This window comes from Larus michahellis, chromosome 7, assembly GCF_964199755.1.
Source record: "Larus michahellis chromosome 7, bLarMic1.1, whole genome shotgun sequence".
NCBI lineage: Eukaryota > Metazoa > Chordata > Aves > Charadriiformes > Laridae > Larus > Larus michahellis.
The window spans coordinates 23,551,282-23,575,517 of NC_133902.1; the positions used below are offsets into that span (position 1 = coordinate 23,551,282).

Here is a 24,236-nt window from a genome sequence, read left to right on the forward strand (position 1 = left end):
GCAGACATTAAGATTCCCATCAGGAAATGGCTGAATTGATACAGCAGCAGGACACGCTTTTGACTTATTCTGATTTTACTTTGTTGCAGTGAAGATTGCTCCCCACAAAACGTGTGCAAATATTTTGTTGAAGTTGCTAGAATTGTAATACTGTTCTTTTGTTATAATTGGTTGGTTTTGTATCAGATTTTTCACTCGGGTAACTAAGGCCAAAAAGCAGTTCTGTGATGCTTCGTCAGACATGAACTTGCATCTTTTTTTCCTGCGCAATCACTCCTAAATAAGGCTGCGGTCTTCTCCAGAGGATGGATAGTAATACCTCGATTGTGAAACTAATTTTGCAATAGGAACAGTCTCCGGTATTGAGAACACAAGAGATCATAATGATTATGAAATATCGTTCAGGGAAACCTTAAGCCAGAGCTTATAGAAAGATGGTTTCTGAGTCTAATGGCAATGAAATAAAAATGTGCAAGAAATTAATATGTGGTGGATGGAGGAAAAAATTTACTCTTCCAGCAGCCGGCTCAAACTAGTGTTGCTTGATACTTCAATACTTTTCCAGACCTTCTCCCAACAAATGATAAGACATATAATGCTGTCAGCACAATAGCTACGTTACCAATGAAGTTCCCTGAGTTTTCTCCTATGTTGTGCAAATCTATAAAGCATTTCAGTCTTAATCTTTGCATCACTCTGCTCAGGTCTTCCTCAACGCTGTCCAATCCATCGGCTCTACTGTGTCCTTTCTTCTTCAGCTTGTAGAAAACGTAGATCATTTCTTTTACTATTCCTAAAGATATTGGCCAATAATCACCTCATAGGAATGAGCAGCAACTTCACAGGAAAGCTCGTCTTTTGTACCTAGTTTTCCCTTCTCTCGTGGGGCAGACAGGGTTTAATGCAGGTGATTCTTAATCCTAATTCATTATATTCTTCATAATGGTCCCCACGTTCTCTATTTGATACGTTAATAAGGATTACCTCTGATTTTAACACGAAATAAATTTCTGAATAGCGTGACAGCAGGTAAAATAGGTTGGCTAAAACCGTTCTACATTTAAGAAAGTGAATCTAACTGGTTCCCATCTAGCAATTTTCCTCAAGAAGGCTCCTCTATCGACTTTCTGAACTCTACAGAATACGCTTGAAATCACAAACTTCAACAAGGTCTTGAAACTGCTAGCAAGCAGATTGTGATCCACCGGGCATAATAATCCAGAACCAAAATTATTTTTTTTCTTTAGCATAAACATGCAGTTTGGCCAGCTGGGTCTATGGATCTGCAGTTTCCTTGGCATTTCTATTTCAGCTATTGAACTGCTGATTTTGTTTTACCTTTTGTCACAACATTTTTTTATGATAATACCACCATTGTCTAATACTGTAGTTTTCACCTTCTTTTCTCTATGGTATTCACCTACTTGCAGGCAATCTTCCTTTTCTTCCATTACCATTTCTACATTTCCCTTTAGTTCTGCTTTTCCTTTTGCAACTGTTTGGCACTCTGTCTTCCTGGAATCCTATTCTTTTTATAAATATCCTCTCTCAACGAAACCAACTGCCTAGCTAGTATTAAACCTTCGGTATAGCTTTCATTTCCTGAAAAAAATAATTAAAAAATCCATAGATTATGAGAGTGTTTACCAGTCCAATAACTACTTTGCTCAATCTCAGGCCGCTACATGAGATAAAAGAAACCTAGGGGCTCTTGCTCTACAGTCATTTTCCATTTTTAGACCGCGTATTTGCCTTCATCGAGAAAAAAATTCTTTGTCCTTCTCCCCTATTTGCTTGCTATGTTTTGTAGACTTTGGTTGTGCTGCTTCTAGCCCTAGTGCTGTGTCATTTTCTTCCTTACATTTCTGTGTTGCATGTTGCAGTTCTATTGCACGTAATAGTGCTGGTACTCTACAGAACCTCTTTAGTATTTAAAAACCTTAGAGCTGAGTATTTATGATCATAGAATCATAATGATAGCCACAAGGAAGCTAACAGATAGGCAAGGAAGGAGTTTGGGATGGAGAGTCCATGAGATCTGAACGTACGCTCTGAACTTAGGCACCCAGAGACAACAGAGTAACCACTGAGCTCGAGGGGACTACCAAAACAGAAGGGAAAGGAAAAGGTCGGTACAGAAGGAAGGTGGAGGAGATGCATCTTAAGCTGCTCCACCGGCTTTTTAAAAGAGTCAAACATTCAGCCCAAATGTAAACTCTTCATAGTCACTCTAAAACTGCGGTGCCTAAATCCAAAACTGTGATTCAAAAACACCCCTCTTTTTCAGGGAGGATTTAAACCACCAATTCCTTGTTTGCCTTACATTTTAAGCATCCAGAACTGCTCAGTATAAAGAGCTCTCTGCAAGAAGCCTCAGATGCAGTAGGGTGGCCATGGCCTCATCTGAGGTATGCATTCAGTGCTGGGCTCCTCTAGGAAACACAGAAGGAGCAAGAACATTTTTATTTTTTTTTATTTTTTACAATATTAGTATTACTTAATTATACAGTATATAAAGCAATGTTACTACTGCCCAGTTAACCCACTGGGCACGTTAACTGATGTATCCAACAAACTGTAGCACTGTGATCAGTTCTGTCCTCTGCATCTCTTTCTGCTCAAAATAAATTAGGAGAAAATGTCAAGCAGGAGTGAGAGAAAAAGCCCTGGAGAAGGCATTATTAAACTCCTTGCAAAATACATTATATATTTAACATAAAGGTGAAAGATCACTAAAACTAGTCAACAGCAAAATAAGAATATGCTCGGCAATACTTGAATATCAATCCTTTGTTCATTGATCTTGCAGATAAACAAACTTCTTCATTTCTGGGAATATTTATCACAACCTCCAGGGCCCACTGAACATATCTGAAAGACTTTCAACATTTTTTCTCCCTCCGCAAGAATGTATTCTTTCAGTTTTAACTTGAAAGAAATCTAAAAGTAAAATACACTGTAAAAAGTGCTCAGTGTTAGGAGACGCTGCTTGAGAAAAGAAATCCAAAAGGGATTGTACTGTGCAGCTGTACAAAATCTAAGCCATGAAGGTGAAAAATTAGTGTTAAAAAAACCCTCATAGCCCTGTAGACCATACTTGGATGCTTTTTTTGTTCTCAGTGAGATATTAGAAAGGATAGGCTCCCATTCCACTCGTAGGGCCCCTCACACTAGGTAAACTCTACTTCGTCCCAAATCTGTAATCAGCTGCGTAATTACATACAAAGTCTGGTTATTTTATATCTAGAGTTCAGTGGCACAGGGATAAAAGCGATGATACAAGCACCTTCAGAACTAACATTGGAAATCCAGATAAACTGGTTAAAATCAAATTACAAAAGAATCCAAACGTCTTCCTCTAAATGTTCAAGATAAACTGCTGCATCAACTACACCACTGACGTAACCCTAGGGTAAGTGCTAAACTATGAGCAGCGAATAACAGAATTTTACCTTCTAGATGAGATTTTCGTGAACAGTTGCCAACCAACTATTGCACTACTGTTTTTGAGAAACCAAGAGAGAACATGCCAGCTACTGGCAGTCCCAGGGTTCGCTGCTCACTGAGGACAGGTCAGTTATGGAAAACAATAGCAATAAGCAACGCTTATAACTCGAACTCAATTTTAATGCGGTCGCTGATCGTATATAATCATAACCACTCTAAAGTGCCTTTTTTACTATTTCTGAGGCCATTTGCAAGCAAGACAGAACTGAGCTAAATGTCATAAATAGCTGATATTTACGTAATGCTACTTGATAAGTTAACCAACCTTTTGCAAATTGGCAGCTCATTCATTCTAGGCCTGTGAAATTAAAGCTGCATTTCCATGAGGCTACGCCACTTCGCCTGGATAAGAGCCAAAGCAGTTTAAAGTAGTGAAATTCCTGCCACCTCCACCCCCTTTGGTTTTTTTGGCTGCTTAAAAAGATTCTACAATACTCTGAGAAATACTTAAACAGGGAAAGAGATGTAATATGCATGTATGCAATAAACATAGTTAGTCGAGAGAAGAAAAAAAGCACATCCAACCACTTGCATTACAAAGACTCCTCAATTAATCACTTGGATTTCCTGCGAGCTCACACTTCAAGCAAGACTTTGCTTCAGTGATTCTCCAGCGATGGTTTTTACAGAATATTACCTTAGAGTGCTTTCTAGTTAAAGCTTTTTCAGTGCGCAAGGCACCCGGTTGAGGAAATACTGCATGCTTCATATGGAGATAAAGATGCAAAGGGAGACTTGAAAAGGAAAAAAAAAAAGTATCCTTCATAATGACACGCTCTTCTCCTTCAACAACCTCACAAAACATTTAAACTAATCGTGAATTACAATACTCTGCTGATGAAAATCAGAGATTAAAAATAACTTCCAAACATGCATCTATACTCCAAATGTTATTTATTTTGTGCATCGGGATAAATGGTCTATAGAGATATGATCACAGCCACTGTGTAGCTACCTTTGGATGAATGTGTTGGAGCAAGCCATTACACCTCAGATCATTCAGTGAAAATAATGTTATTTAAAACTGCTTAAGAATCCAATATGATAAGCTAACTCCTGAGTCACATACTTATAGCAATTATTTCATGCTAGTGAAAAAGAAATCATAGAGTTCCTACTTGGCTAATCAAAGCAAACAGATAACATCAGCATGAACCTCTCAACTTCCCTGCTCCCAGACCCTACCTACCCCATACGGACACACATGTGAACGACTGGAAAATTGCAAAGCTCCCACCCTTTCTGAAGGAGGAAGGGAATGTAAATTCTTGCCTGCCTTGCTACAATGCAACTTTATGGCTTGTCCAGAAACTGTTTTCTATCAATCAGAGATAACATACATTGACAATTGGCTAAGTTACGTTTTATTCAGTCTGGAATAAAAGTTCTCTTTCTCTGGAGTCTCAAACAATCCTAGTTAGGTAGCGTTAATAGGACTGCTGGTGATTAATTCATACAAATTGACGCCTATCTCGTAAAAACTGGCACAGAGGGCATCATTCATAATACCTTTATATTCCTAAGGGTAATATACTCCAGGAGAATGGATTGCAAATGAGTTATTCAAATAGCAACAAACCAAAAGTAAATACTTCTGTTTTTAATTTCCTGGAAACGAACTGATATGGGACATACTAGAAGGAATTCTACAAAAAGGAAACCATTTACATAGCAAGAAGCATGTATTTAATTAAATGCTTTGCAAAGATACATGAATAAAGCTATGTGCATGACTTTCTTTAGGGATGGCCCCAGCTGTTTATTTTTTTTTAAAGGAACAAACAAAAACCGTGGAGAGCACCGATGCAATAAAGAAACAAAAAGACTACGTAAGTTTGTACCCACATACTTTACAAAATAAAGCATGTTAGTGGTACAAAACATTCTATATAATGTATGACCAACAAATAAATGCACTGTAACATTGTTCTCTCAAACACCATAAGCCTAACAGCTAAGCTCTGAAAATTACATTGACAATAGGCGTTTTTATTTCATCAGCCTTCTACAGAGTCATTTAGCACCATCACTTTTTTGTTGGTTTTGCCCTGCCTATCTCCTTTCTCGAAATAACAACAGAAGCATAGCACCTTTTAATATCTAAAATAGAAACAGGAATATTAAATGCATCCCAACTTCCAGAGATGAGGTAGCTCATGCTAAGAAATGATGGAACTTTCTTGCCTTGACAGCTCAAGGCCAATAAATCAAATTCCTGGTGATGCATGTCTGGATGTCAGATAAAAAAAATGAATGTCTAACCTTTCTTTCTCTTTATTAACAATTGGTCTGGTATACATGTGAATGATTTGCAACATACATAAATTGGCACCATATATAAGACATCTGTATAATTTGATACGTAATGGCTTCTAAGATGGGCAAGTATTGGAAAATCAACAAGTATTGGGTTTAAGATGTATTTTGAAGATTAAGGACAATTTAATAGAATTACACAGATACATTGTGAGAAGTGAAGTCTGGCCTTAAAATTTAAGATATGGGACACCCCTACTGAAAACTCATATTTACCCCAGGAGTATTTTTACTTCATAAATTAATCGTGGCTACAGAATACTCTTCTGAGCAGACTATTACATGGAAAAGTGCAGGAAAGACAATGCCAAATTAAGATGATCTCGTCTGAAGAGATTTTCTTCTACAAAAGACAGATTTCTGTTAATGACTATCACACTGGCAACCACAGGAAGACAAACTGGGGTTGAGGGAGTATGTATAATTGAAATATAGCCAGTGGCTGACAAAAGTGCTCTATTTTTTCTGTTATTCAGTATGCATCCAAGCAAAAGAAATAATCCTTAGAACTTTACATAGTCCCACATTAAAACTATCTATTTTGAATATCTGTAAATTTCAAAATAATTTGAAACAAGAGCAAGGAAAAGATTCATATTGCTTTTAAAAGGTGGTCGTCAATCCTCTTAAAATTCTACTGTTGTACTAAAAAGTTGGTTTCAATCATTTAAAACAGAAGGTTTGTAAGTAAAATAAATATTCAAAAGGAGGCCGGGCACTTAAAAAGAACCGTATATACAATGCTGATCCAATATCAGCCATTACTTCAAGAGTCTCAGGATTAACTTCAATCAGTCTAAGTTCATGTGTTTAATTGCTGCTGTTGCTGGGTAGCGTGTTAATTTCCCCCCTTCCTCTTATACAAAGCAAACTGGCCCAATTTCAATTCCAAATTCCTGGTCGGTACTGCCAATGTCCACCGGTGCAATATCTATGATAGGTAAGCGTGCCACATTCTGTGTTCTGTACTCAAAGACAGTCTTGCCCGTGTTCCCGTTACGTTTCTGGAGGGGAAAAAAAAAAGAAAAAAAAAATAAATCAAAACTTAGGCCAGAGCTCGTATCAGAAACAGTCTGAACCCCAGCTCAGCTGGCGAGTCGGCTGTCTGACAGGTCAGAAGGGTCTCACTGTATCTTCACTGAGCAACACCCCCCCGGCCTGTACTGCAACTTGGTTATTTTAAAACGTACATATCTTGCTTTTACACTGATGAACAGACCTGTCAGACTGACACAGCAGGATTTCCCCCTCGAGCTGGACTGATTTTTCTTTTCTTCTTCTCTATCTTTTAATATGCGCCTGCGCACATATTCTTGGGCTATATTACTTTAAAGCACAGAGAGTACTCTAATTTATTTCAAGTGCAAAAGTAATTTTAGAAATATTTTGCTAGCATCTTGGGCTGGGCTGAGAATGCTAACGAACATGACTAAATTTACCACTTGCTCATTTTTATGCCCACTACGAATTTCTGGGGAGAACATTTTCCTTTCTGACTCAGTCAGTCATAGTACCATGGGGTTCCCTCCAGTGTATTGCTGCAACAATCTTACCCATCGGGCAGACAAATGCTTGAGGTTTCCTGACCTCTTTGTGTGATTACACACAGAGGCACACAAGCACTGGAAAATGCAAAATGGCAAGAGACGTATCTCAGTATGCTCACAATAACTAGTAATTAGTGAATATCCTCTGAATAATGTAGACTTCTACTACGTGAAGCTAGAATTGTAGTAAAATACCTATTTGACCAGTTACTTCTACAATTCATGGTGAAATTCTGCAGCATTTTGATTACCCCATTCTACGGATTTTTTTTCTAAATCAAGGAAGAACTGAAACTAGAAGACAAAAGTCCTTATTCTCTATAACAAATGACAAAACACCCAAACTTACAGAGCAGCTGTCATGCAGAACAGTGTATCTGAATCGGCTGTTTCCCTCCGCTTTGATCTCCAGGTCATTGGCCCCTTTCAGAATTACAGCTTTTTTCAGGTTCTTAGTCTGGTCATCCATGTACCCAACACTGTTTTTACAAAGGTAAGTGATATTCTGGGAAGCTTCCTTTGATAGGAGGCGGAGGAATGTCATCTGAGTGACAGCTGTATCCCCGTACACAAACTATGAAGATAAAGAAACAGATGAACATATATTACAAGAAAATTCTGTAAGAGTTCATGAATTTTAGAAACCTCTGTCATTATCGTAACCCTTTGCAGATGTGACTAGCAGAAGCCCTATTACATAAAATCTTAGAATGGTTTATTTGGTAATTTGCTGCCAGTTGAGGACAAAGAAATGTAGACATGCTGTAATAGGAGAATTTTGACCGTAAAGCTCTGCAGCTGAACAACTGAAAGGCAGGTGGGTCTCCGCAGACATGCCAAGTTTTGGAATGAATTCTGCCTTCTTTCAAAAAGGGATTCAGTAGGAACTAAACCTTCTGCATGAAATAGTGCATAGAGCAACCTCAAACTAGATAAGGAAAGTCTTCTTTCCTTTTCAAAGGGAAAAAGAAAATCTTAGGCACTAATACTGTCATTTTTTACAAAATGTATTATCTCTATTCAGCAATCTCAGATATACTTATTATTTAGAATCTATATAGAGCGCATATGACTATTGCACAGATCATACTGTTATCAAATCTGACCGTGTTTTCAAAAATTAAATACTCTTTGATAATACTGCTGAAGATAATTTTTTCTTCCAAAGAGCATACGTGTATGCAGGCAGCTAAACATGAACTGTGACATCTCGGGTCATGGCAAGTTCTCATGAATTTAATAATAATTGAAAGCATCTCAATAAAAGCAATCAATATCACATCTGCTCTCAATATCACATCTGTTCTCAAATGTTGAAGTTCTGAACCATCATCAGGAATCCAACTGATAACAGCACTGTTATGTTTACACACCAAATACTTATTTTAAAGATATTTAATTACTTCCTATGAAATAACAATTGAAAATATTCTCTGTGCTTTTAATTTTATGAACTAGGAATAATTATGGTGAAAGCTTGTAAATTTATTATATACTTTGCATAGCATAAACTTCGGTTATTTGGCAGGATCATTAAGCTCACTTTTAAAAGTTACCACACAGGGAAAGCCCAACAGAAAGCCAAAAGAGTGGAATTTTTGTCTGCCTGGAGACTGACGCATTCAGCTTTGAGCATTCTAACACATATGATAACAATCACACTTTTTTAAAAAAGGAATTAGCTGAGTGGATTTATAAAATAAGCTTTGTATTTTTTAGCAGTAAAGAACTTTCTGAAAAAAAAAGAGTAGAATTCAATTAAAACAGCAGTGATTTAAATCATGTATTAGGGTAAAAGTACACTTTTTAAGAACAAGGGTAGTGAGTTACTAAAGTAGACTGCTAGAGAAGTTGACGTTTTCGGGATCTAGAGAAATAAATCTCTTTCAGAAATGGCATACTTATAGCCAATCCTGCCTTAGATGCACCTGCATTGTTTCTCCCGGCTCTTCCCTATAATTACTGTACGGTAACACCCAATTGAATATAAGCCAGTCAATCAATAGTTATAACACAGATAGCAGATGAAGTTCTAAACCAGAAAGAAACAAGTTTCATAGAAGTAGATTCTTGACATTAAATTTATTTAGTTACCTGTGATCCCCTGTTCATATCCAGGCCATACCAAATGGGCTTTACGTCAGACGACCTGCTGGCCCACCATGTTTTACGTGGAATGGTAGATGGGTTTGCAGAAATGCAGGTCTCTCCAGTTTCCATGTTGCAATACACTTTAATAGCATCTTCAACACATCCCTGGTTAGGATCAATCCAATATTCACCTACAAAGAACATAAAATGTGATTCCATTACGTTATTAAGATTCTTGAAATAACTGGGGAGATAAGAAAAAGTATGTCATGACAGTACAAAACACACGGAAAACAAGACAATGTTCCACATCATCTGATGCATGCTTTGACGTATGCATCAGGTATACACTATAATCTTACTTTAAGATACAAGCTGATCAGTATTTCAAATATTTCAAAACTGGGGAACGCACGCTTGAAAGCTGTTCAAGGTTAAGGTTGTTTAAATCCATTGCAAAGCTCCTGGACACTCGAAGTGTGTAAAGAACACACAATGGGTAGAAGACAGTTTTCCCTACATATGAGAAACTGATGGCATCCCTTCCTAATGTTGATGTTGGAGGTAAAGAAACAGGGAAAAAGCTGGGAAGGCCTGCCACAAATTATCTTCCAGTCTGTTCTGATTTATCACTGGTAATCCATATAAATTAGGGAAAGTCCTAAATGGTACATTAGAGCATTACCACCTACGAATTGGCACTATGGAGCAGCAGCAGAGAATTCTGGATGAAAAACACCCACAGGTGACGTTTTGAGCTAATAGCACTTAAGCAAATATTCACAACTAGGTACCAATCTAGCTCTGTCATCGTATAAGTGGTGCTCCATGGTGAAAACACTTTCAGAAGTAGTGTTCCATGGAAGTATAAGAAGTTTTCAAGCTCCTAGTGTGAATGTCAATTTAGACTGTCAAAACCTGTATTACACTATTTTTTCCAGTGACCAAGTATCTACTGGAAATAGGACAGAATCATATGGCACATGCAGGAGATGGTGTGCTTATACGCACCACTCTTCTTGGATGGGTGGCACAGCTTCAGGTCATCGCAAGTCCGTGCTGGGTGTTTCTTTGAACCATCTGGGCTGCGCATAGTCTCGATCTGGCTGCTCAGTGACTTCAGTGTGGCATGGACTCCTGGGTCTGTTTTATTATGGTCATCTGGGGCTGCTTCGTCTTCAGTAAACTCTGGTAGCGGATCTGCCATAGCATCATCATAGTGTCCCATAATGTCACCAATGGCAGCAGTGAGATGGCCTGGAGGCCCTGGAGGTCCCGGAGGGCCAGGATCACCTGGTGGACCCTAAGGTTAAAAAAAAAAAAAAAAAAAAGCCATAGAGGCACAGCAGAGTAAATACTATGCAAAATGATAGCAAAGCCAGACAATAAAAGAGCAAAACTTCACGGCCAATCACCCTAATGTGCAGGGAAAACTCAAATATAGATAAACAATTCACATTTCCAGGTACAGAGCTAAGAGATTAGAACTGGATGAGAGGTATTCTCTCTGCTTCATGCCCTCTCCGCCTGTCTTAATACCTTGCTCAATTTTTTGTTTCTCCTGATTTCAGACTTAACAGCTGAAAAAGTCACCAAAGAATGGCCTCCTCATTCTCATTTTTTAAGCCATCTGTCCCTCCTTGTTCAAATCCCTGCCTAATAACTCTATTTCTCAAAAATCCCAACAGCTGTAAGTGATTTTTAGAGCAACCTAAAATTCCTGCTTCCCCTGAGTCACCTCAGGCACATTTTCAACTAGTAAAGCCTGGACAGAAAATTTGGCACTAGAAATACCTTTACATTTGTCCTGCACAGTGCTGAGCTTTCTGGCCACAGGTGAGACAGAATCTACATCATCCTTACTCATCAGAGAAGGTGTTTTCCTGACTGAGAATGTTTTCCTCAATGATGGGTTGTGAGGTCCTTTTGTCAACCTGAATTGTGACACCTGGGGAGGTAACTGAGTCCTGAGACAGAATGCACCTGTTAATATCTCCGCCCGCAGGCTCTACCAGCTCTTCTTCAGCAGCAGAAAGTCTGTAACATACCTTCACTGTGAGTTTGATGCTCTGGTGCATCAGATGGTATATCAGAATGGGGCATTTCCTTTGAGAGTAATTACTTCAGAATTCGCAACCAGTGCTCCTAATGTTTACTGCAGAGCGCACACCCAAACTAACACGCACTGCACCTTACAAAAGAAATCTTAACTTCTATTTCTCGCTTTGTGGTTCCAATTTATAGTTGCAGCAAGCCACCAAGGAAAGCAAAACTGAAGTTACAGGTATGCGATATTTCGTGTACTGTCTCATTACCCAGAGGAAGGATCTGGTACACGTTGTATTCTTATGCTCTACCATAGACTATTCATTCGAGTCTTGGTGCCTCGGCAGAAGTGGACATACCAATAACTGGCAGGAATTAAAATTAAATAGGGTGGATATTAGCACACAATAAACACAGGAAACACCATGCCTTACAAGACAAAAAACCAGCAGCAACGGCCTTCTCTGTCTTGCTCATTATTTTATTCCACTTTTATTCCACCTTTCCCACTTCTTCCTAAAATAAGCAATACCAGTCTTTCCATTCTTCACGTGCTCATCCAGATCACCCTTTTGTCAAATCCCTCTAATTTCCTAACTTATCTTTCTTGGGATAGTATAACTTACATTTTATGACTTAGGTTATCACGAATTGGTAAATGTGAAATATGCCTGCGGCGCTTAGCAAAGGTTTAGGACTTTTTCCAAAATGGTCAAACCATTTTTCATTAGTTGCGAATCAGTTAATGGTTGATGTATGTAAACCTCAGATCTGACTGAAGGTCAGCTGAGCTGAGTGGTAGAGTTTGGGCTGCTCATTTGGACTGAAGGATTTCCTGAAGGCAAGGCATGACGGAGTGCGCTGCTGGCAATCAGCCACACGGCTGTTAAAATTCAGTGCCGCCTTTGCGGGACGGCTGACTTTGAACTAGTGCTGGTTCCAGATACACCAACTGACCTATGCTTAAGCCTGAGGTTTTAGGACCCAACTTGCCAAATACCCATTTTGAACTGCAGATCTAACAGGATCCAGTGAGCTAACTGCAGAAGTAGCCCTCAGCTGGCCAAAGGAGAGCATAGGTGGATAAAACCAGGAATGTCACAGGTCTGGAAGATGAAAACGAGCCCTTTCAAAACACAGTTACCCCGGCTATTTGTTGGAGAAACTGTATCAAACCTTACCATTTGTCTTGAACTCATGGATGTTTGAGAAAGTGATGCAACGGACTGTATAAAATCTCATTATTTGAATGTAACCTTTTCCTTCCATATTCCCATCAACTTACCTCAGGTCCAGCTTCTCCTACACTCCCTCTAACACCAGGAGGCCCAACTGGCCCAAGTGGACCGGGACTTCCATCTTTGCCGGAAGGACCAACTGGACCTGGAGGACCCTAGAAAATGTAAGAGAAAGAAGGAATGCATTTTCGCATTTCGTAACAAAGTTATAGAAAACAGCCCTTTACAAGCAGCACCTTTCCAGGAAGCAATCCAATTATTTGCGTCTATTACCAAACTTTTCAAAATCACCCTTTTTCTTCTTCTCTAAAAGTAAGAAGGCAGCTTCAATGCTGCTGTTCTGAAGTCAGTCCCCTCAGCCAATATACCTTGGGTCAGCTGTATATTTTTTCCTAAAGCATTTAAGTGGGTTCAATTCCAGGTACTATGACAACTGGAGTAGCTGCTGTACACCCACATGTATACAGACTCAGAGGTACACTGTCACCTGGGAACATCTGAGGGAGTCATATTTCTCCTTTACTTTTGGGTGAATGACATTCATGGGGGTGCGAAAGGCAGAGTAGCAATTAGCAGAGCTGCCACATATATGGCTTTGTATCAGCTGCAGCAAAAGCGTCTATAAGAAGAGACCGTAGCCCTGTAGTTATTCTGAATTGACCTTTTATCTAGCTATAAACTACAATTATGTCAAAGTTTTACTATATTAAACAAGGTAATGTCTCTCAGCAAAAGATAGTAGGGTAATCCCACCTGATACTGAAGTCAATAAAAGCCAGTGAAATAAAAGTGATGCAGAAATAGAAACCTGATTGCGGAAAAAAAACAAGCAAGAAAAACCTTAAACCTGAAACATTACACTTACCCGAGGACCAAATGGGCCTGGAATGCCAGGACTACCCTGTTCACCAATAGGACCCTAAACAGAAGAAATTATCATATCATTTCTACGTTTAAAGCACATTCCTTTCCTTTTAAAGAATTAGTGTGTGATACACACAACTCCGTGTGAATACAATTATAATATACATGAAAAATGGGTAGTACCTTTCCCTCTTATGATTCATTTTCATTCTATTGTTCACTTTTGTCAGAAAGAGAACAACTGTAATCACAATTTAGCTTAATTGAAATTACTGGTGCTTGTCTATATATCAAGTTATTTCTGCAGAAAAGCCGCACTTTCATGACAATTAGACTAGCTTACAAAAGAGTAACTGACAGCGCAATAATGAACTGGAAAGATGCTTTGGATGTTGGGGTTTTTCTGTTTCTTTTCCTGCATGATGAAACTTCCAGCTCTTGTACAGGATCAGGGAACAAATGTAAAAAAATTAAGTTTTTCATGACATTTCCATTCAGTTGCCACTGAAATCATGAAGTTAGTGACAGATACTATCGAAGTCCTCATGGCATTTTGCATTTGATTCCTTGACTGTAAAGAGTTCAAACACTGCTAAAAAGCATTTCACACTCTAATGTGCTTATCTCAAATTATCAGCTTTTGCTACCATCTTGTGCTGACAGGTCTGTGATCGGTCACTGTAGGACTGTCACAAACGGAACAAGAGTAGGAGAGCACATATCAGGCAAAGCACAGGTTTACCTCATCATGCGATAGCATTGTAAAATGGCATTAAAAATATTAGCAAGTACAGACAGCTGGGACACTCACAAACTCCTTGTGGGAAAACAATTACTCATGTCTGCTTTTTTTTTTTTCCATTTTAAATAACTATGTTCCAAATACATTATTTGACAATCAAGGAAATAAAATTATAGTAAAACCAGAACAACTTACAGGAGGACCAGGAAGACCTTGAAGCCCAGTGAAACCCCTGTGTCCTTTCTGGCCCCTGTCGCCTCTGTCTCCATTGTCACCTTTGTCACCACGAGGTCCTTGGGGACCCTGTAAATATCAGTGATGAAATGTAAAATTCTGAACTGAAAAAAAAAAAAAAACCCAACCTCAAAACCCCCTCATTTTCTTCTAGACACTACATTCAGGCCTCCTTCACACTAAAGCTGGAAAGAAGGTGATGTTGGTGCAGCTCCAAGAATCTTAATTTTTTACCAAAGAATAAGTAAATAATTACAGAAAACCGTGTTGTGCTTAATTATAGTTGTGGTAAATTTAGTCTACTTAGCTTCATAACGCAGTCAAAAAAAATACTAAAATACTAAATTAAATAATTTACATAACAGAGTTTTTAAGATTGAGAAATTTCTTTGCCTTACTGGATATGGCAAATGATTTTTGTAGATGAAAGACTCATAATGATACAGCACTTTTTCAGTATGAAATCCTCCATGTTGCATCTTTACGTCTCACAGCTCCTTTCACCTTCAGTATGGTTAAAGTACAACTGAAGTTACATTCCCTAACTACAGACAACAAAGTCCACACTCCCCAGTACAAGTAGCTGGTTCAATTACCATCACAGTTTCATTCTTGGTATTTTTAATAGTTCCAAACTTTTCATACTAATTCAAGAATCGTTGGAAAAAATGGCTTCTGCTTTCAATTCTATATTTCTTGTCCCAACTTGCATGCTAAATTTCTCAATGCCAGATTCCAAATAGTTTATCAATGGCATCATTATCACTAACTACTCAATAAACTTTTCCTGTCTCTCATATGACATCTGCCTAGGGACGGGACAACATTCTTTTGAATTTCCCAAGTTTGCAATTAATTTTTGTTCCAAGCTTGGATTGTAAAAGACTTATGTAACACAAAAAGATGGCTCGTGTTTGTTTTTCCATTTGGACTGAAGTCAGAATCTCATGAGTTGAATTAAGGCAGTTTCATGGGAACAGGTGATTTTGTTATATTTCTGCCGTTTTTATCTAAAAATTTGCTTTTTTTGTTCAGCATTCATTTTTTTACTCCTTATTTGAACTGCAAACACAGACCCCAGCCATTTGCTAACTCAGGTCTTACCATCACCCGGACAGCAACGCACTCCAAATAAAGAAGCTTTCAAAGCATTTGTTATTTCTCTGCAAAGTATTTTTAAAGAAAGTGTAGAAATATTAGTGTTTCCAAACAGATTTGTACAGCTTTGCAGCTCAGAAGACTACCTGCATCCACTTGCAGTCAGAACACTAAAAGCTGAAGCCCTATTTAGCATTCTTATAAGCATTCTTATAAGCAATGCTTATAAATACTTAAAGGGTGGGTGTCAGGAGGATGGGGCCAGGCTCTTTTCAGTGGTGCCCGGGGACAGGACAAGAGGTAATGGGCACAAACTTGAGCATAGGAAGTTCCACCTAAACATGAGGAGGAACTTCTTTACTTTGAGGGTGGCAGAGCACTGGCACAGGCTGCCCAGAGAGGTGGTGGAGTCTCCAACTCTGGAGACATTCAAAACCCGCCTGGACGTGTTCCTGTGCAACCTGCTTGAGGGGACCCTGCTCTGGCAGAGGGGTTGGACTAGATGATCTCCAGAGGTCCCTGCCAACCACTGTCATTCTGTGATTCTAATTTGGGCTCAGTTTCTCATAAACACTTCCCTGTAAAAAATACATCAGATAAAACAACAGTGACCATGGAGAACTTACAGGCAAACCTCTTTTCCCTGCACGACCTGGGGGACCCATCGGACCTCGAGAACCCTACAAAGATCGCATACAGAAGATATGTGAAGGAATGCACAAAAGCATACACAATAGTTTTTTGATAAACAAACTATTAAAAAAAAATAGCATCACTTACAGTTTCACCTCTTTGACCTGCATCTCCTGGAGGGCCAACAGGACCTGGAGTTCCTGGACCCCCTGGGGAACCCGGTAATCCTGCAGGGCCAGGTTCACCACGATCACCCTGCAAAACATAAGTTCAACATTACTTATCTACCGAGGACTGGACTAGACCAAAGCAACAGGACTCTAGCATTGCTAATCTATTTTCTAGCAATTACAATCTACAAAGATATTGCTTCTGTAATAACTCAGGTCTGAGTTTGTGGAGGCAGGTGTTCTAAGACTCTTAGCCAGGTTTCCTCACCTTTGAAAGGTACTACTTGTTCAAAGCTGTGACACACTTTCAGAACAAGTTCTCCATTCAAATTAACTGAACGAACAGAAAATCTATAATAAGTCAATAGTAAAATGGAGATTTCCAGAAGTGACTTTAGAAAACCATATATTCTTACACGTTCTCCAACAGCTCCATCTCGTCCAGGAGTACCATCATTACCAGCAGGTCCCTAGAATTATGGAATAAAAATAGGGCTATTGATTAGCTCTCTTATTTTGCATTTCTATAAAAGAACTAGAAAGTTGTTCTCCACCTCTAACTTCAAGTTGAGGAGAATAACCACTAGACCGTCTTTTTTTTTTTTACATATTATGAGGCTCTAATACTTACTTCAGGACCAGCTTCACCTACAGGTCCAGTGGCACCTGACTGGCCAATAGGTCCTGGGGGACCTTTATCGCCAGGTGGCCCCGTGGGACCTTGTTTTCCTGGTGTACCCTAAAAAAGATGAGAAATATCATATCAAAATTTTAACACAAAAGAGGGAAAGCACAAAAACACCTGCTGCCTGAAAAACAATACTGATTATCCAGTCTGAAGTTCCATCAACATTTGTAACTTCCAAAACCTGATAAATAAGGAAAATATTCTTATAGATTTTGAATATATATTTAGTATACTGTGTGTTTTTAAACAGTTTAATTGTGTTAGTTGCTTTTGAATAGGCTTCTGTTGACTAGAAGCTACACTTAAAGTTAGTCTGTCTGGTAGCAACTCTTTTAGGCACACACTGCCTTGATATATCAATATGTCTGATGGCATTATCTGCAATTGGTGAGGTCTTTTTGACTCTGGAAAATTGTAATGCAGTTTGAAATAAGTAACAGGATCTTATTTTCCCTGTCTCAACACCAAGAAATCTTGTTAGCCTGGAATAATTTCTGGCCAACTTTAACTATAAATTCACTTTATGGATCCAGTGGTAATGGCAAATCCTCCATACCATCCCTTTTACTAATAGTCTATTTAATGGCTTGATCTTCTGGATCATTAGGCTTTCCAATAAATATCTATAAATCCTACATGAAAGCAAAGAGAACACAAATGGCAATTTCGAAGACTGTAATTCACAATTTATGAAATACCAGTTACAGAGTATTTACTCACATCCAAGTGACCTTTGGGCACCTAAATGAAGAGTCTGGGGTTGTTTTTTTCAAGGATCTAGTTTTAAGTCAAATAGGAACATTTTAGCCAGAAGTCTTAAAGCTATTACCCACTCACTCTTAATTCAGGCTCAGACCTTCCAATATGGCAGGAACCACTCTCACTTCATGCAGTTCCAAGAGATTTAGTTTACTATTCTCTCTATATTCACTCCTGCAATTGGAGTTTTCCAACTTTATCCTCTTGCAATGGGGCACTATGTTTGGAATCCCACAGGGATGATGAGAATGCCCAAACTGGTGGCATATTGACTTGGTCATTACTTACTGCAGGACCTGGCAGCCCTGGCATGCCTCTTTCTCCTCGCTGTCCTGGCATACCAACAATGCCTCTTTGACCAGTAGTTCCTGCTGGACCAGGGGGGCCATCTGGGCCCTGAAATCCACAAAGGATAAAACAGTGTCACTATCATTTCAGTAGCAAGAAGTGTAAGTAACAATGAGACCACGCCTAGAGTTGGTCTAGGGAGAATTACTAACATCAACGAGGACATACCGGCTGCCCGTCTTCCCCTGCATCACCCTTGTCTCCAGGACCACCAGGAGGCCCAGATGGCCCTCGATCTCCCACACGGCCATGAGAACCAGGATCACCACGAAGACCTGGGGGACCTTCTTTTCCTGGCTCACCAATAGGCCCGGCAGGCCCTGGAGCTCCCTAAGAAGATTAAACATCTCATTACATTGGACCCTTTTCTGATCAGGACAATTAAATTCTAAGAACTGTGCTTTGATTAATTCTAAATACGCACACTCTAAGGAAGGCCCAAAGTGTGAATGAGCCAAGAGCTATTTTCAACTCATTTAAGGCCAAAAAAATGAGATTAAATAAATATCTCATCAAATTATGTCCAAGCTACATCCCCTCACCACAAACAATTTGCAATTCTAAACTCACTCCTTTAAAAGACAGGGGTTCCCCTCCCCCTTTTTTCTTTTCTTTTTTTTTTTTAACTCAGTTGTTCAACTACATCTAGAAAACTCACCCTTGCCCATTCTTTCCAACATCATCAAGATAAAGTCCATACTCAACCTTTTCATTCATGTGGTACAAATTACTGTTTTAATGGACATTTGTTCATTTCTCACATATTTTTAAAAGACTTCACATTTGTATTATGTTTATCACAACTTCACGCCTTTTGATAAACTCACAATGACTGCAAGTTATTTTTCTCATCAGAACATTTAAAGGCATACGAAGAGAGTGGCACAGTTCTCTGTGTGGAGTTGAATCCTCCTTTGCTGATCCACAGCTATTTTGTTTTTTTTCTTTTAGTGCTTCTGAAAATGTTTAGACATGAGAGATTTTGTGGGTTTGTCATGGTTTGTTTCTAAATTTATTTTAGTGGATCTTATGAGTAACTCCACCAATGAGATAACCCAGCAGAGGTCTCTCCTTTTTCCAAAAACTCTCCTAACTTCAGCCACCACTGAAGGGACAAAACACTAAAAAGTACAGGAATGATATAGGTTGTTGTTTTGTTCCTGTAAGCAATTAAGTAATTAGAGCAGCTTGAACAGCTCAAAGCCACCTTAATGCAGTGAAAAATATTGCACTAATCTGGACACACTGACACTGGATCAAGGCCAAGACTAATGAGTTTTATTTAATGAAGTTGGATGTAAGCATGCAGTCACAGAACTCAGTGCTGACAAGCTGTTCTCTTCTATAGCAGCTGGCCATAAACACTGCTTCATGTTTCCTGTTTTCCTTAGTCTTCAGGTTTTCAACGACCGGTTTATAAAATACACCTACTAGGAATATGACAATTGACTTACAGTAGGTCCTGGAGGCCCAACTCTTCCAGCAGATCCTGGGAATCCAGTAGCACCCTAAAAAACATTTTAATGCCAACTTTATTGAAATAAATAGAGCACTGGCTACCTCAAATGTTCTCAGCTGAATTAGTGAGCAAATGTTCTAATTACAGACTGTAATGCTGTAGTGCATTACACACATTACATAATGCTGTAAATAAAGCTGTAGGACATTACACACATTACACACAGCATTACATAATGCTACACACATTACATAAAATTTCAGTATTAGATTATCTGCAGTCAGGTCAGAAAAAAATAAAATCTACTCACAGGTGGACCCTGAGTTCCTCTACCACCTTTCAGACCGGGAACACCTGAAGGACCCTAAGAGGAAAGGAGAAAGAAGGGGGGGTGATAGTGAACACCCAGGACATTTTAAATAAGCAACATCGGCCTATGCCATTGGTTCTCTGACAATGTTATTTATACTTGCCGGTGGACCAGGAGACCCAGCAAGACCCTGTGGTCCTGGAGACCCAGCATCTCCTTTCTGTCCAGGTTCTCCAGGTTCACCTTTCACACCCGGTTGACCATCAGGGCCCTATAAGAAATAATATTTAGAATTATATAAGAAATAATATTTAGAAGAGACGTCAGCTCAGAGAATACCAAATCTTTCCAGCCTAACAAAGTCATTTTGTAGGGAATTTCTAGAAGGCAAAAAATAACAGGAGAACAAATCAGCCCAGAAAACAGTGCATTTGCTAAATGGTTCAGTTCAAGAGAACCATAACAGTTTATCGCAGTCTTTAGAACATCACAGATGGGATTTTCTAAAGTCTGTGAAGTCAGAATTTCCATTTAAAATATTTTATTATCTACCTCACATTTTTGTTTCCTTTAGATTTTCTGTTTTCCTCAGTAGCTATTACATACCGAAATGCAAAAGGGACTGAACAAACATTGTCTTTTCTAGTCTTCTTTTTCCCACCAAGGGAAGCAGGTGCCTGACTCTCTGTGAAAGGTCTGAAACACAATATTTAGGCTGTGGGAAAGTTTGGGGTATTCACTAGAAAACTCACAAGCCTTCCATTTGGTCCATCAATTCATTCCAGGTTTTGCTACTCGTGGAGCAAATCTTTGCTACCTTCAGTAGATGACATTTTTATAACTTGCCTCATTTTAATCTCAAAGGAACAACATAGCATATTCATGAAAATATGAAATCTGGTGAACAATTACATAATCTTACCAACAAAGCCACTTTTCAACTGTCTAGAGTATTTATTGGCCCTTTTCTTTACTTGATATACTGATGGGAAGAAGAAACGGCTCTTTTTGAACAACAACAGATGTCACTCACGTTCAAGAACACTGCAGTATTATTCATAATGAAGGAAACTAAGTATGTCAGAGCATTACTGTTACAAAACACATACCGGAGGACCAGCAAAACCAACAGCGCCTGTTGGGCCATTTTCTCCTCGGGACCCCTGGTAAAAAAATTACAATAACCGTATTTAACATAACAGTCTTTCTATATACAGTATAATTTGCAGTTAAATATACAAGAAAGGATGTTAACTATTTACTGTCATAAGTGTGATTATACTTTTACTCTATTAATCAGAATCAAATGATCTTTTTATCACAAAATAAATGATGTTAACTATGTTAAGATCTGCCATGTGTTCAAGACTATATGTAAACTTTCAGAATTTAGAGATGGAAGGCATGTGCAAGCACTAGAACTGCAATAGCAGAAATTCTGCTCACTACCACTTCCAGTGACAGCAGGATTAGCCGAACCGCGCACACTTTATGCAACCTATCATTCCAACCAGATAGGCTGGGAAAAAAAGAATAGTTCAAAGATGTATTCTTCTACAAGGTCAGAATGGGCTATGAGCTGTTTCAAATGAGCTTTCCACACAACAGCTTTGTTTGGAACAGAAGGAGCTGAAGGCTGCCCAGCTCCAGCACTCCCCAGAGGGGTGGAAGCTATTCCAATTTACACTGGAAATAAGGCTGTTCTGATCTGTGACAGAGACATAATCAATTCCAAGCAGTATGAAGGATCTAGAAGGGCTGAGTCTTTAACTCCCTAATCAAAGCCAACCCTTAAAATCCTTAAATCACAACATGGATGGAAGATGACAAGAGTTAGTGTAATTAGATGAAAACTAAGATACACTTCTGTGATTTGTCCACCTAAATATTTGTATGGGTACAGTAGTATCTGGTACAGGCATGACTTTAAAAAGATTTAAATAATTAACAGTGGTGGTATACTTTCAGGAGTGAGACAAATGAGGGTAACTCTATGTAAAAAATTGCCTAAGACAAGCGTAGGACAGAGGAACAAAATCTGGCAAGAGTTTTGCAAGTGCACAGCATCAAGACAGGAACTGGAGATTTTTAGCTACAAAGAAAGGGGAAGAAAAAAGAGGAAGATATAACAGCAAATGAGACAAAACCTGGGGTTTGGATCGGCGTTAGATGTTGCTAACTTATGTCAGGCAAAGAACAAACATGCTTACTCACAGGGTTTCCACGGGAGCCAGGAGGGCCAACTAGACCTCGAGGACCTGGTTCGCCCTTAAAATAAAATTAAATGTTATTTCCCAAGTAACTTATCAGACAAGTCGCAAAAGTGCCAATAAAGTATGATAATATTAAAAAACTTCAGTAGGGAATGGCATAAAAATCTGTTTACCTTTTCACCCGTGGGACCTGCTGGACCCATTGGGCCTATTGGACCAGGGAGACCCTTTTGAACAAATTAAGATAAAAGGAAGTTAAAACCAGTGATTCTTCAAAACAGTTAATTTGAAACTTCTGATATGGTACTACTTCCATATGCTTTTTTATTGCTTTAAATACTTCTCCTTTACCTCTGAAATCTTGTTGGGTCTTCTTTACCTAAAATTTAGTTGCATTTCCTCTCTAAGTGACCAAAATCCCATATCTCAAAAGCCCTGCTTTCGTTCATTCTCTCTTTCTTCACTAACTTCATCTTCTACTTTATGCAGCATTTATGAATAAGGCCAATGATAAAAAAAGCCCTGGATTTATTTTGCTCTCTCAGGAGGAAACAATGTCCTTCTTTTCACCACTTGCATAGAAGCTCTCTATTTCTTTTATGCTAGTATTTCATTGTTTAAATTAATTTTAACATGTTCATTATTACTTTCAAAGATTAATTTATATCTTGAAAACTCCTCAAAATGTTCTTTTTCTCTTCATAGGGCAGTTAAGCAAATAAGTTCCAATCTCTCCATCCAAACCCATCAACTGCACACAATGATCCTGCAGCACTACTCATATCACATTCTTGGATATTTAGATATCCCAGTTACGATTCTCTTTTACTAGAAGCAGAGTACCCCAAATTTGCACCACGTTTGTCTCGAAAAAAATTCTCCCTCCCCTAAAAATCTGCACTGAGTTCAAACTGCAGAGAAATACAAAAAAGACAGCATTAACAAAGGATATTGCATCACCATCAATGCTGTAGTCATAGGTAGAAGAGATATCTGCAGATATCTAGCTTTAGAAGAGGGATGTACGTTTTGTTCACCATTACTTTCTTTGTTACTGTAAGCTATAAATTTGCCTTACAATGACTAAGAACTGTTCCGTACCTTTGGATACTATCCAGCTTACAAATAAATTCCAGCTCACAGCTGCTAATTGTGAGTTAGTGTTTCTGTATCCTAGGGTTTCTCAAAAAAACTTCCCTTCTTTAACTAGAAATTTAGTCCAGTCAGAACCCTCATCTTTCGTATGTATCTCAGATTTCCAAATGCCTAGCTGTTAGTACTCCAACTGATTTGCAAAACCCAAGAACATCAGGTAGATGCAGTTTATGTAAAAACAACGGCTTCTGTGAAGAAAATATAGTCAGCGCCTATATGGCAAACCCAGTACATTGAGGATTATTGGACAGCTGGTCTATGCAGAAGTGTGCGTGCAACATCTCTTGACCATACCGGATTTACTGCATGTGAGCAGACCAGCCATGTTACTTACGCACAGGAGGTTCAAAGCTTTCCAGAAGTGTCAGCGACTTACTGCCCATGTGGAGCTCAGTACATTTACAGGAATTTTCACCTGTGAAACTCAGGACAGACTGTGGGCAACTCAGTCCAAAGAATAAGAAGACATTTGCCTTACTCCAAGAGGCAGAACTGGTGGGTTTGGGTTTTGGCTATTCATCTCTGCTTGTCCTTTTTTTCATATTTTTACTATAGTTAGCTTAGCAGAATCCTACATGAACATGCTACTTCTGGGAATTCTTTCCATTGACATCTTAACATCCACTATTGATTATACAAAACACGGGCTCGGCACACAGATATCCTAAAACGTTGTGTACAGCAGCCTTGAAAAACTTGAAGACCAAATTTGAAGGGTAGCGGGAATGGGAATGAGAATGACTGTCAACCCATGATATTGCCAAACTGAGTAGTGTTTAACTCTATGAGCTGAGAACCTCTAGCACAATAAATAATCT

General features: G+C 38.8%; 1 protein-coding gene across 1 annotated transcript in view; it reads right to left on the reverse strand.

Annotated features, from left to right (window-relative positions):
- Positions 1 to 5,176: 5,176 nt before the first annotated feature.
- COL5A2 (collagen type V alpha 2 chain) overlaps positions 5,177 to 24,236 on the reverse strand; it is a 113,458-nt gene continuing 94,398 nt past the window's right edge. The window contains exons 36-54 of the mRNA XM_074593991.1: positions 22,437 to 22,490; positions 22,265 to 22,318; positions 21,160 to 21,213; positions 20,214 to 20,321; positions 20,051 to 20,104; positions 19,736 to 19,789; positions 18,450 to 18,611; positions 18,222 to 18,329; positions 17,118 to 17,225; positions 16,903 to 16,956; positions 16,464 to 16,571; positions 16,310 to 16,363; positions 14,547 to 14,654; positions 13,611 to 13,664; positions 12,793 to 12,900; positions 10,473 to 10,764; positions 9,465 to 9,652; positions 7,720 to 7,944; positions 5,177 to 6,827 (exon numbers count right to left, since the gene is read on the reverse strand). Of these exons, the coding sequence (XP_074450092.1) occupies positions 6,681 to 6,827; positions 7,720 to 7,944; positions 9,465 to 9,652; positions 10,473 to 10,764; positions 12,793 to 12,900; positions 13,611 to 13,664; positions 14,547 to 14,654; positions 16,310 to 16,363; positions 16,464 to 16,571; positions 16,903 to 16,956; positions 17,118 to 17,225; positions 18,222 to 18,329; positions 18,450 to 18,611; positions 19,736 to 19,789; positions 20,051 to 20,104; positions 20,214 to 20,321; positions 21,160 to 21,213; positions 22,265 to 22,318; positions 22,437 to 22,490 (2,094 nt within the window). The 3' untranslated portion in view covers positions 5,177 to 6,680. The remainder of the gene's footprint in view (positions 6,828 to 7,719; positions 7,945 to 9,464; positions 9,653 to 10,472; positions 10,765 to 12,792; positions 12,901 to 13,610; positions 13,665 to 14,546; positions 14,655 to 16,309; positions 16,364 to 16,463; positions 16,572 to 16,902; positions 16,957 to 17,117; positions 17,226 to 18,221; positions 18,330 to 18,449; positions 18,612 to 19,735; positions 19,790 to 20,050; positions 20,105 to 20,213; positions 20,322 to 21,159; positions 21,214 to 22,264; positions 22,319 to 22,436; positions 22,491 to 24,236) is intronic.